Genomic DNA, 13,045 nt, shown 5'->3' with positions numbered 1-13,045 from the left:
TGGGTTTATGTAAAAAGTAATTTAATAACCACTAAATAAATAATTTTAAAAAAACTAATTAAATATTATATATATAAAAAAAAAATGGTCACAGCTCACGTCACATCTGTCACCCATCCTGAGCCATTCATTGATATTTTATAACGCAACATCCGAATTGGTAATTCCAAGATCACCCACATTCTTTTATTGACTCTTTTCTGCTGCAATAGATAAAATATATATACATATACATACATGTATACATATATGTACTGTATCAGACGATCAAAATCTATGTCTCCCCAGTTGATAGGTATGGACCCTACCCAATCATACAACCGTATGATTAAATAAACACACCTAAAAAATCGTTCACAATCTGAGCCATCGGGATCTAAGTGAATCTATTGCACTAGGGTCCCAACTTGATTTGCTACAGACATGGAAAGTTGGCTGGCTGTGGTCCAATGATAGGATGACACGTGGATTGAGAGGGTAAGTTCGGGCACAGGGCAGGGCAGGGCAGGGCAGGGTAGGCGCATTACCTTTGCCCTCTCACGCAACAATAATTCTCCACTTCTCTCATTTGTTTTAGTTTGGGTTTCCGTAATCCTCCCCTTCTTCCAAGGAAGGAGACGAGTACGTTTCCTTCCATTTCTTTTCTTTTTTTTTTTTTTTTCTGAATTTTGCCCGCTTTGCTTTTTCTTCCTCAGAATATGAAAAGCTTTTAAAGAATAATATTTGTTCTGAAGAGAAGGCGGGCATCTTTTGTTTCCTTCAGACAATTCTTAGTTTCCGACTATCCTATCATATTATATGACAAATTTGTAAAAGAAAATGTTTTTCTTCTGCTATTAATAATTAAGAGAAGAAGGGAGTTGTTTTCTTTTTTCTTTTTTGTTTTTTTTTTCTTGTTTCTGAAGGGGCAGAAGGGGGAAATTTAGATGGGTTTTCTTGTTGATACACAAAGGGAAGGTGTTGGGTCTTCATGGGGTTGTTTGAGGAGCTTGGTGAGGAGGAAACAGGTGGATTCCCACCATGCCAGAGCTGGAGGTCATAATCAATTGGCCAAGGCCTTGACGGTGCCTCACTTGATTGCCATTGGTAATTCTTTTCTCTCTTCTTCCTGTCTTTTAGAATGGAAATTTAATCTGGTTTTTTTTTTATTGTTTTTAGCAGTTTGGTTGAGTTTTGTTTAGAGGTGGTTTCTTGTTTCATGGTTTTGGATTATTTTTATTTAAAACTTTGTTTCTAATTGATTCTTATTTGCTTGATGCATGTTATTTCTCTTTGCTGTTTGCGTAAGTTTCCTTTTTGATAAGAAATGTTTTCCAAAACTTTTCAGGTTGATTACACTACTAACCTTAATGGCTATACTTGTTCATTTTCTTCTTTTGATGTTTGTAGCATTAAATTTATTGACTTTATCGTGTATAGACATATCCTGATACCTGAAAATGCTTTTGAACTGTATATGGTTTTAATTTGCCAAGACTATGCCTTATTTAATACGTAGATTTTCTATTAACTTTTTTTCTCTCTGTCTTTCTGTGTTGTGAGTCCAATTTCCTTACAAGATTGTCACAACATCTAACTAGAGCTCTTAGTTCTAGCGTTTTCTTTGCTTGATAAGTAGCGTAGTATTCACTCTTTCTACATGATATGTAGGCGTGGGCTCAACAATTGGAGCTGGAGTTTATATCCTGGTAGGAACAGTTGCTAGAGAGCATTCTGGACCAGCCCTCACCTTCTCATTTCTAATAGCTGGAATTGCTGCTGCCCTTTCAGCCTTTTGCTATGCCGAACTTGCCAGTCGATGTCCATCTGCTGGCAGTGCCTATCACTATTCATACATTTGTGTTGGTGAAGGGTGATTCCTTGCTACCACCTTACAGCTTTTGAGCAATTATCAATACTTTTAAATTTCTAATAATGTTAAGGTCATTGTGTTATTTGTTTTGACAGGATCAGCTTGGATATGAATGTTTATGTTTCTTACTTTTGGTACTGTTTCAGCTTTTGATTTTAGCTACATGTCAATTTCAGTGTTGCTTGGCTAGTTGGTTGGGCTTTGATACTGGAGTACACAATTGGTGGAGCAGCAGTTGCTCGTGGGATATCCCCAAATCTGGTTAGATGAGATTTTGGCCTTGAAATTTACTTATTTTGAGTTATTATTGGGCTTTGCTGAAATTATGGCATTAGTATATTGTTTGGTAGTCATACTCTAGTGTTATTCTTTTATTTATATGTTATCCCTGGTAAAGCTGAACTGTTTGCTTTCTCTCCTGTCTTTTCTATTCATGTCCTGCTACGATCTTATTAGAGAGGAAAAATAGATTATCTTCCACTAGATGCAAGTATCTGATTTCCATTTTCAAGTGAAATGGTGAGTTTACAATGAGCAAGAAGAAAAAGAAGAAGAAGAAGAAGAAGAAGAAGAATGATTCTTTTTTTTTTTTTTAGTTAAGAAAAGAGGAATATTTACTGTTTTCACGCCCTTTAGGTCTGTGATTATTTTGCTAGACTAATTAGAGTTGCATCTTAATTCTGTTTCAACCATCATCACTCTTACCTTATGGTGAATTTCATTTTTCACTTCTCTAAGTGAAAATTGGAAAATCAGATAAGGAATTCAAGACGGGACTAGTGGTTTGAGCTTAAAAGTTATAATAAACTTCTATCTGTCAAGATTCGTTTAGCAATTAAGTGAACAAATAAGGTTGGAAATGATGGGAATTGAATAAGACAGAGCAATAAGTAATAATTCAAGAAATATCTTCGAAGATGTAAGAAGGGACTGATAGCTTTTGCTAATATCTCGTTGTGACTGGATGGTAGCATAAGAACTTGTTTTAGCTTGTTTCTTCTTTGGGTTTTCTTCAAATGTTTTTCATATTTGGTTTCTGTCCATAACAAAAATGTGAATTTCTTAGCTTCTATTTCCCTTTACCTTTAATATTAACAATTGTTTAAGAGATGGGGTGTGGGGTGGGTCTCTCTACTTTATCATGCTTTACTATCTGCCTTCTTATTTATCTTCTTTTTCTTTTTTGAGAAATCATATCACGTACCTCCAGTCTTACCTTTCCTTTCTTTCTGAAAAAATACAGGCAATGCTTTTTGGAGGTGAGAGTAGTCTGCCCTTTTTTTTAGGTCGTCAACACATTCCTGGTCTTGACATTGTGGTGGATCCATGTGCTGCTATTCTGGTTGTCCTAGTAACTGGGCTATTGTGTGTGGGAATAAAGGAGGTAATCTCCTTGAAATATATTTTGCTTTTATGCTTTTAAAAAAATCTTTTACATAGATTTTCTTTGCATAAAACTTTAGTAGAATTTTTCTTATGCAGAGCACAGTTGCCCAAGGTGTTGTCACCACAGCAAATGTTTGTGCCATGATTTTCATTATAGTAGCTGGTAGTTATCTGGGGTTCAAGACTGGATGGGTTGGATATGAACTTCCTACAGGGTAACTGGTCTTCCATCTTTTACTCAACCCAATATGATGATTCCAAAAGGATTTAATATAATGCATTATTTCTCCTTTAGGTATTTTCCTTTTGGGGTAGATGGGATGCTTGCTGGGTCTGCAACAGTCTTTTTCGCATACATTGGGTTTGATTCGGTTGCAAGCACTGCAGAAGAGGTCTCTTTCTCTCTCTCTTTCTCTTCCCTCCCTCTCCATCTTGGTGGAGCTCATTCACAATATCAGTAGAGTATTATTTGCCTTTTTGGTGGCTTTGGTATGAGAGAGCTTCAAATAAATGGTCACACTCAAACTCTTAATCACTTCTTGCAGGTAAAGAATCCTCAGAGAGATTTGCCACTGGGAATAGGCATTGCACTGTTTATTTGTTGTTCCTTATATATGATGGTGTCTGTTGTCATCGTTGGTCTGGTCCCATATTATGCTATGGATCCAGACACCCCAATTTCCTCTGCATTTGCTAGCCATGGGATGCAATGGGCTGCGTAAGTGTAAAAGTTCGATTGGGATTCATGACTAATTCCTTCTGCTTTCCTAAAAAAGCAATTCTAATTTTATGTTTGGAATAATTTTTTATTCTAGTTACATAATAACTGTTGGAGCTGTTACTGCTCTCTGTTCAACATTGATGGGTTCCATTCTCCCTCAGGTAAATCAATTAAGTCCTTAATATCTTCTGCCATATGTCTGATACAGTTCTTCAAATTACTCGTCAGTAAAAGGTTTTTTATTTGACATGATGTTTAGTAATGTCATTTATGATCGATTTCCTGTTGTTTATAGAGTTATGGAAATGGGGCATGATAGAAATGAAAGGGAATCTTGGAGATAATATTGATGCTTAGTGACTGTTGCTCCCTGAGTATTCAACCTATTCAATCTTCTTCTAAGTGTTTAACAAATCAAATGCTCGCTAATTCTAGTAAGCTTATTACAGAAAAATTACTGAGAGATCAAAGCATATCCATATATTTTAGTTTCCCTTTAATTTTTCAATTTTAATTAGTGTGACTTCTCTTTCGGAATGTATGCTAAAATGGTGTGTTAAGACTGTGAAGATATGTCAGAAACTTCAATACATGGATATAGGCTGTGAAGATCTCTCAGAAACTTCAGTACATGGATATAGCCTGTGCATATATCCCATGCGTGCTTATTATTTTCAGGAGCTTTGACATGAGCATGCTTCTCAAGTACTTGTCCTCTCTAAACTGGTCTATGCAGTTGATATCTTGGTTCTTGGGTATGCCCAATTGTACTTATATAGAATAAAAGGCTTTAACCCCAAATGTTTTGTAACTGAAAGATGAGTGGCTTTATAATATTTAATGTTTACCAAATATTATAAGAGGGACAAGTTGTTTTTCATCAGTACATGCATTACTGATAGTACATTATATGACTGGATCTTTCAAATGTAGATTAAACTTTGTACTAAATTATTCGTTCCCGAATTTATTTGTCTCGATAAAAAAATATTTCTTTGATTAGATTGTGGAATATCAATAGTTATGCGGGGAATAAACACTTATGAAAGTAAACCATGGTGTTGGAGTAATATTGATAGAAGGCTTATTTTTAAGATATTTATAATGAACTATGTAGAAAATTAGCATTAGCTGTTAGAGGGTACTTTAGTATTTGCTGAATATTCTGGTTTGGACAGGTGGCATTGCTAGCTGCTCCACTACCTCAATATTCCTTCTGTTTTCATTCTGTTTTAATGTTTGTTACGCATGCATGGAGCCTATAAAATGGCACTCCATCCTTTCTGTAATGCAAGGAGAAAATAGTAGAGAAACAATTCTCTTCTTTCTCTCGATTTTGGTTGTGTGCATTTGGGTGTTTCAATAATTCTATTTTTGCTCATACTTTTTGGTGATCAACTAACTATTTGCTTGAGATCTATTACGCATATCTAAAGTCCAGGACCCTTTTTGAAGCGGGTCACAACCATACATTCTCATGGTTTTTATCGTATTGAGTTGGTTTCAATTTGATTAATTTCTTTGTTTCTAATCTATCTATATCTCAGCCACGAATTCTAATGGCAATGGCTCGAGATGGATTGCTGCCCTCATTTTTTTCAGATGTTAACAAACGCACCCAAGTGCCTGTCAAGGGCACAGTGGTGACTGGTATTCTTGCAGCAATCTTGTCATTCTTTATGGATGTCTCACAGCTGGCAGGGATGGTAAGTTGATCCTAATGATGTTCTTTGGTAACAAATATCATCTGCAATTGTTAGTTTGGATTTAAAATAAAATATAAGTACTATTTTACTGCACCCTTGTCAGAGAATAAATAATAGAATGAAGTCTTTTCCTATCAGCTTGAAGTTTTAGAAAATTGATTGCTCAACTTTATAAATTCATGCAAGTGCAGACCTACCATCCACTTCCTGTCAATTAAGTTTTAGCATAAGTTTCTGTGTGGTGGGATGTATCATAGCATAAGAGTAGATCACATCATTTTTGTCAATTTAAGCATTTAGATATATTGGTGAATTCTATTATTTCGCAACCTTAGTGTTGGGACCCAGTAGTTGATAAATAAAACCAGATTGGATCTTCTGGCCATTTAAGAGATTATTCTTACTATCTAATGGGGTTTCATGTTCAAATATATTGTCAGTTCATGAATTAGAATATGATCCAAAATCCCTTGATTTCTGTTGTATCTATTTATCTATTTAAAAGTATTATTTTTTAGAAATAATTACCTATACACCAGTCTTGAATTAATGGTCTAGAACATCTATTTCTGAGCTATTTTTCTGGTTTCTAGACATGAACAACAACTGTCTGGAAGCTGAAATATTTTCAAGCATGTATATTCGTATACACTTGAACATTTCCAAATATGCGATCCTAGGTTTTTAATGAGTTTTTATCTGGCTGCAGGTCAGTGTGGGTACACTTCTTGCATTTACGATGGTAGCAATTTCTGTATTAATACTCAGATATGTCCCGCCAGATGAGGTGCCTCTTCCATCATCACTTCAGGAGTCTATTGATTCTGTTTCATTGAGATATAGTCAGAATACCGAGGTCCATGGTGACGCTTCTAAGGACGGCATTAAACCTTTACTTCCCGAGAAGGATGCAGCACTTGATTGTCCTATCCTTCTAAAGCAAGAAGCTGGAAGTAGTTGTAAGTTCCTTTTGTCCCTGCACTTAAACGTTTTATGACAAGCATTTGAATCTCCTATATAGTGATATTATGTTGAGGTACTCGGATATCTTGAAAGGAATTGTATGTTTGTACTTTCGGGGGATCTATTTTGCTTTTTCAAGTAAAAGCATCTTCTTGACTCCAGTAATTTAGCTGAGTGGTCATCAGTATTGGCACTTCCTTATGGTGCTTTGTTCAAATACTTCAAAGAGAGTGTCCACCCTTGGCTTAAAAAAGAAAAAGTAAAAAAGCTTCTTCTATCTTGCGATCAATTGAAAATTGTTTCCGATGGTAACCAACATCTACAAAATGTGAACTGCTTTTACTTTGGGATAATTTTCATTGCTTTAAGGTTCATTGATACAGTTGTTGAAGTGTTGATATGTTTGACTGATATCAATTTCAAGGATATGGAGCTTAGGAAAATTTTCTTCTAGACCCGCTAGTGTCCAAACATAAAAAAGAAAAGATCCATATACAGATCTGTAATGCAAGCTCTACATTATGATGCTTTTACCATGTATATCATCTATCTCCTGATAAAATATTCAATTCTGACCTGTATGTTTATTGGTGCAGACATAATAAGTGAAAACAGAAGAAATGTTGCTGGCTGGACCATCATGCTCACTTGTATAGGCGCATTTGTGCTTTCATATGCAGCCTCAAATTTAGGCCTTCCAAGGTTAGTTGTTTGTAAGTGCTATTCCGGATCTGTTCTGACTAGTAAATTGCCAATAAGGTGGTTTCTTTATGAAATATAATTTTAAACTTACTCAAGTATGTAATGAGTTTGATTGATGCACTAATGACTAGTGATACTGTTCGTTTTAAAACTTTCCTGTTTGGGGGGCATCCTGCAATTCTCTTTTTGATTAATTATTGTTATTCTTCCATAGGATCCTTCGCTACACAATGTGTGGGGTTGGTGGTACTCTTCTTCTATGTGGTCTTATTGTGCTGACCTATATTGATCAAGATGATGCACGACACAGCTTTGGCCATTCTGGAGGTATATTCTCTGTAACTGTGGTGAATTTGTGCATCTGATAAGGCTAATCTAGCTTGTCAGAAATTTAGCTCATCCAGCATTTGTTTCCTGTCTGTCTGTCATATTCCAGTAACTCGAGTACAGGCTTAACTTTTCTATAAGAGTTGCACTCATGCAAGTTCCATGACCTGAAAACATTTCTTTTATTTTTCAGGTTTTATTTGTCCGTTTGTACCACTCCTACCCATTGTTTGCATTCTCATCAACGTCTATTTATTGATTAATCTGGGGTGAGTATCTTGTTAATCCCTCTACTTTTAACTATTGTTCACCATTTTAATGGAGTCATGTCTCATTGACTTATATCTCTTAGCCAAGGCAAATGGCTGCATAACTGAGCCTACGCCTCAATGATCTATGCTCCATAGATAAAATAACCTGTACCGAGTGGTGTAGTTTTTCTCATTCCTTGTTCTTCTCTAACATTTTCTAATACCAATTATCAGACCTGCCACATGGGCTCGCGTCTCGGTTTGGCTCTTAATTGGGGTGCTTGTTTACGTATTCTATGGCCGGAGTCACAGCTCATTGCTGGATGCTGTGTATGTGCCTGCAGCTCATGCCAATGAGATTTATAGCAGTTCCGGGGATTCTTTGGCTTAGTCACAGAAGGCATATGATTTCAGCTTCTCAATAGTTTTAGAAAGATAATCTTTTATTGTATGCTTGAAATCAATCAAAACCTCCCCCTCCCTCTCTTCCAACCCACTATTTTTACCATCATAATCTTTAATAATTAGTTCCAGGACTACTGCTCATCTTTTTTCGTTTTTTTTTTGTATATTATATAAAAGATATATATTCGATTAGGGAGGTGGTTGAAGAATCAAAACAGTGTAAATAGTTTCAGAATTTCAAGATTGGAAAAGATGGTTTCTTTTAGTTTTTTGTTTAACTTCTGCATATATTTCGTTTCAAGTTCATGTCTTTTATTCAAACGGAATGTACGCTTCTCATTACAGAGGTGGCCCTCGTCAATATATATATATGGAAGGGTAGACTCTGTAATTCAACCAGGTAATTTCCATTATTTCAAGCTAGCTCAGCTCAGTTTGCTCGTTCTTCTTGTTGGTCCTGTTCTTAAAACGAATCTTCTTATGACCTTCGTACGTATACATATATATGTTGTAGTTTCCCGGCAACTTTTTTCAGACCAGAGAATTGTTTCCCATGCTCATACATGTGGATTAATTAGGAAACGGTAAAGCCCCTCATTTTAATAAATGTAAAAAAAGTTTAAAAAACAAATACTAAATTAATATTTATATTAAATAAATAAAATAACTGAATTAAAATAAATATTTTAAAATAAATTTAGTTCTATGTCTCTTGATTTGTAAAATAAATTATTATATTTATTTTACTTTATTTTTTAAACTAAGAGCAATATTGTCTTCCTATTAAGGTTATAAAAGGTTACAACTAGAAGTACAGGTAGTTTCAAGTAATTTGCTCTTTATATAATAATAAAATATAAAAAATTAACATTAATAATTTACCAACTGATTGATTTTAATTAGTTTGTATAAAAATATTAAAGAATTGCTTAAAAACAATATAATATGTATATATATATATATATATCTTCTATGCTAACAAGTCTCAACATTCTTAATAACTAGTTAATCACAACTTTCAAACAGAAAAACAAATTCTTACAGTAAAGCACACATAGCATCTGTATGTATACTTAGATTTATACAGAGCATAAATCACCCAGTAATTATTTAGTCATACTTTAGTCCAAAGATTAGAGAATTTCAATGTAGTATGGCCAATCTAATTACATGGAAGAGTTGATTAACAACAGTAGTCTTGGAAGATTCTCAAGAGCCAATGTCAATATTCCACCAAGCACAAACATTATAACAAAGGCTATAAATATTCTCCCCATGTATATCAAACTGATTCCTGGCTTCAAAGCTTTATTTGCAGGTCCGGAACCATCCGAACCCTGTCCAAGCAAAAGAGACGCAATACATCAATCCAGTACATGAAACAGTCGAAAAGCAACAGATTGTTTCCACAACCTCTCTGGTTCGTAAGTAAAGCAACTAGGAATTCAAGTTAGGGAATTGTAATTCATTACCAATTTCGACAACAAACACGGGAGCATGCATGATATAAAAATGAAGACAACTGAGATACTTTTGACTATAAATAAAGCTAGTACTGTCATATAGTTGGCTTTGGCAACTGACCTGAGTTGAATTCTCTTCCATGAATTACCTTCCACAAAGACCAGGATTAAGAAAGAGCTCTAAGAATGCAGTAAATGCTGCGACACTGCCCAACGATTTAAGTGATATGAGTGAACAACATTTCACAACCACTTCATGGAAAACTAAAAAATGGCAACCTCTTCCCAGGCCGCATAAATTTCTTTGAACCCTCCTACAGAAATCTAATTTCCTCATTGCATGCATTGCCCACAATGGGATGCCTACAGGCTTTCATGTTTTTTGTCAGTTCTACTAACTAAAATATAGATTAATCCCAAGACGGGAAAAGAGGTGAGACCAGTCGGTAGTAGTTACAGAACAACAGCAGGTTCATGAGAAAGGTAAAAACTAAAAATAGTAGTTTCATTACTATGAGTCAGCGGATTACATATAAAAATGTACCATGTTATTCTTGTAAGAAGCACATAATCGACAGTTTGCTTAGTGAAAGAGTTAATAGACATCCAGTCTACATCTAAACTTTTGCTCCATCTTTTCAAAAGCATGCTTAGGCCGATTGTGGAATGTGTGCATTTAATAATAGCCATAGTACGTAGCAAATCTCCTGTTGGAACAAAAGCATCTATACCAAAAGGACTAAATAACAGTGCCAGATTAACGTCTTACTAAGCCAGAGGATAACAGAGAAAAAGAACTCAGCTAAGGAAAAGTATTCCCTAATTTATTGCCTAACCTATGAGTATGTGAAGCAGTGAAAGGTTCTCAGAGCTGTATTTTAGAACAAAACTTTCCTACTAGCATGGAGTTGCATCATGTTATATTTTTGTTGATATAGGCCTGAACTGCACAAGAATAGCTATTACTACTGGGATCAGACCTAAAAAGAACAGGCAAGGGTTCCTGATTTATCCATTCTTGAGCAAAATGTAAGTTCTCGTCAGTGACAGGTCATTTAATCAGCTTCTTTTAGGAAAAATGATAACCTTGAAACCATTTATCTCCCACTTAACAGTAACCTCAAAATCATCCCATATTCAACTAAACCCTACCTGGTTAATTTTTGCAAATTCTGACAGAGAATTCTATTCCAAACTTATAACTGAAACAAGGAAAAAAAAAAATTATACCTTTACAAGAGGAACCCGCGCCGGAATAAATTTAATTCCTTCTCCCTTCCTAATTCCTACATCAAGAAGCCATCAAGGATGATTAGGGCAACATACAAGCAACTTAGGCATAAGTCATAATATGAAACATAGTTCATATAAGAAAAAAATAGCATAGTTACCGCCATAATCAACTTCAGTAACTGTCTGTAACTTCCAATCACTGCCATAGTCAACGAGAACCGCATCAGGGCCAAAAATGATGGGTTCTTCCTCTTCTTTCACTGCTTCAATATGGGAAACCAAAGGAGACCCAATATCCAACTTCCTATTAATCAATGATACTGCGAATCCTGCCTTTGTGCCGGCAGCAAATCGGCTTTTCTTCCCAAAACTTTTGCATCTAACCTCCAAAAACTACCAAACACATCGAACTGAAATCAAAATCCCATGAAAAGAATGTAATAAAACGCAATACCAATTACGTTAACAACTAGTATTATATAAAGTTTTGTACTTGAACTTTCTCGCTGCAATTGAAATTGATCCCTTTACAAATTGAACTGACATGAAAACAATTTTACAACCAAACAAGAAGACAAACAGAGATAGAGAGGAGAAGAAGAATAGAGGGTTACATGAGGTTGATGTGGAGAATTTGGGGAAGCTTCTTCTGCCATGAGAGAAAGAGAAACAGAGGGTTTTCGACTTCAGTTTTGTTAGACTGCGATTTCTATGGCTGTACGCTTAATAAAGATGGCAACTTTAAGGACATTCTCATCTGCCTCGGGAGAGTTTTTCATCCCGTAGGAAATAACAAAGCAGGTGGAAGCAGGATTCTGGTTTCATCCCTTGTTGACTACTTGATATCAATTAAAGAAAAAAAAATTACTACATCATTATCTTTTGTTATCTTCTGTATAATGAAAGGAAAACAGAGGATTTTTTTGTCTGTTTTTTACTCCTCCATGCGGCTGTGTACAAAGGGCAGAGAAATCTTTTTCTTGATTATGTCAGGGCCGGTTGTTTATTTTTATAAATGGCATGCTTAATTACTCTTTTTCATCGTTAGGTAAAAGATTATATGTGGATAATTACTATTAACCGAGATTACCCAAATTAATTTATCTATAATTAAGTTAGACTTTTTATTCCCATCCCCCTCGTAATACCTAGTATACAAAAATATTTATCTCCAAGTACTCTCTCCAGTACTTTTACAAAAGTAAAAAAAAAAAAAGTAATGTGTATGTGACTATCTCAAATGAAAAAAATTTAGTTGTTAGAAAAATTTTTTAAAAATAAAAAATTAATTTTGCATAATAGAAGTCGTCTATTGTAAGACGACCAGAAATATAATAAATTTATTAAAATTTAATTTAATTAAATTATTGTAATCCGATTAATATAAAAATAAATTAATTTTTTAATTTTATTAAATTAAATATTATAGATTGATCACTATCTCTTTATATAATAAATTATAAAATAACAAATAAACTATTATATTTTTAATAAATTTAATTTGTTTTTAATACAATTGTGATTTACATATTATGTTTATTTTAAATAAGAGTCAGAACATCTACCTTTAACTTGTTAAAGGTGAAGAAGTATCATCTGAACTAAAAATTAAGTGCAGGAACTTTATTCTTTTAAGTATCTTGATTATATAAAACAATAATAATTAGAAATATGGCCTGGAGAAGAAAAAAAAAAAAATCTAAACATGGGTTTTACTAGGATTACACATGGTGGTGGAAGAATGGTGAAAGACAAAAAAGTTAAAAGAAGAGGATAATGCTTTGAGAACTAATGCCACCCTCAAAGCATTTTTGTGATGGTCTGAACTATGCTGTTGTCATCCTTACTAATGGATTGCGTTATCTCTAGTGGTAGAAACCTACTCCTTATTCAAAATAAAATTCCACATACAGAATCTGTCTTCATCTCCACAATAGAGGATATATGCAAAGAGAAGCAGTTGCACTCTGAAATTAGAATTTCCGGATTTGGTTAAACTGCCGTTATCTTATAATAAACTTATATCGTACTATAAT

General features: G+C 34.5%; 2 protein-coding genes across 2 annotated transcripts; one reads left to right on the top strand and one right to left on the bottom strand.

The window, feature by feature from the left end:
- Positions 1-781: 781 nt before the first annotated feature.
- On the top strand, positions 782-8,578 carry LOC110807806 (cationic amino acid transporter 2, vacuolar-like). The gene is made up of 14 exons (XM_088222374.1): positions 782-1,086; positions 1,651-1,852; positions 2,029-2,113; positions 3,096-3,236; positions 3,335-3,453; positions 3,534-3,630; positions 3,784-3,956; positions 4,054-4,120; positions 5,507-5,665; positions 6,375-6,624; positions 7,225-7,330; positions 7,545-7,657; positions 7,851-7,926; positions 8,143-8,578. The coding sequence occupies exons 1-14, from the start codon at positions 927-929 to the stop codon at positions 8,297-8,299; spliced, it is 1,905 nt and encodes a 634-aa protein (XP_088078500.1). The 5' UTR covers positions 782-926; the 3' UTR covers positions 8,300-8,578.
- A 726-nt stretch (positions 8,579-9,304) lies between these two features.
- Positions 9,305-11,957, bottom strand: LOC110807823 (maltase-glucoamylase, intestinal protein). Its single transcript, XM_022033085.2, has 4 exons — positions 11,624-11,957; positions 11,168-11,402; positions 11,007-11,062; positions 9,305-9,650 (listed from the first exon to the last, which is right to left on the bottom strand). Exons 1-4 carry the CDS (start codon positions 11,663-11,665, stop codon positions 9,480-9,482), a joined length of 504 nt encoding a protein of 167 aa, XP_021888777.2. The 5' UTR covers positions 11,666-11,957; the 3' UTR covers positions 9,305-9,479.
- Between the last annotated feature and the right edge of the window lie 1,088 nt (positions 11,958-13,045).

Source organism: Carica papaya, chromosome 6, assembly GCF_054855325.1.
Source record: "Carica papaya isolate Zhongbai chromosome 6, ASM5485532v1, whole genome shotgun sequence".
Taxonomy (NCBI): Eukaryota; Viridiplantae; Streptophyta; class Magnoliopsida; order Brassicales; family Caricaceae; genus Carica; species Carica papaya.
This window is presented reverse-complemented; position numbering and strand designations above follow the sequence as displayed.

What these genes read in the sequence shown, in the direction of transcription:
- LOC110807806 (XM_088222374.1), top strand. Translation starts at nt 927, where the DNA reads ATGGGTTTTCTTGTTGATACACAAAGGGAAGGTGTTGGGTCTTCATGG. An exon ending in TGTGTGTGGGAATAAAGGAG is followed by an intron (nt 3,237 to 3,334) that starts GTAATCTCCTTG and finishes TTTCTTATGCAG; the next exon opens with AGCACAGTTGCCCAAGGTGT. An exon ending in TTGCAAGCACTGCAGAAGAG is followed by an intron (nt 3,631 to 3,783) that starts GTCTCTTTCTCT and finishes CACTTCTTGCAG; the next exon opens with GTAAAGAATCCTCAGAGAGA.
- LOC110807823 (XM_022033085.2), bottom strand. Translation starts at nt 11,665, where the DNA reads ATGGCAGAAGAAGCTTCCCCAAATTCTCCACATCAACCTCAT. An exon ending in TACTGAAGTTGATTATGGCG is followed by an intron (nt 11,063 to 11,167) that starts GTAACTATGCTA and finishes TTCTTGATGTAG; the next exon opens with GAATTAGGAAGGGAGAAGGA. An exon ending in CGCGGGTTCCTCTTGTAAAG is followed by an intron (nt 9,651 to 11,006) that starts GTATAATTTTTT and finishes TTGCTTGGACAG; the next exon opens with GGTTCGGATGGTTCCGGACC.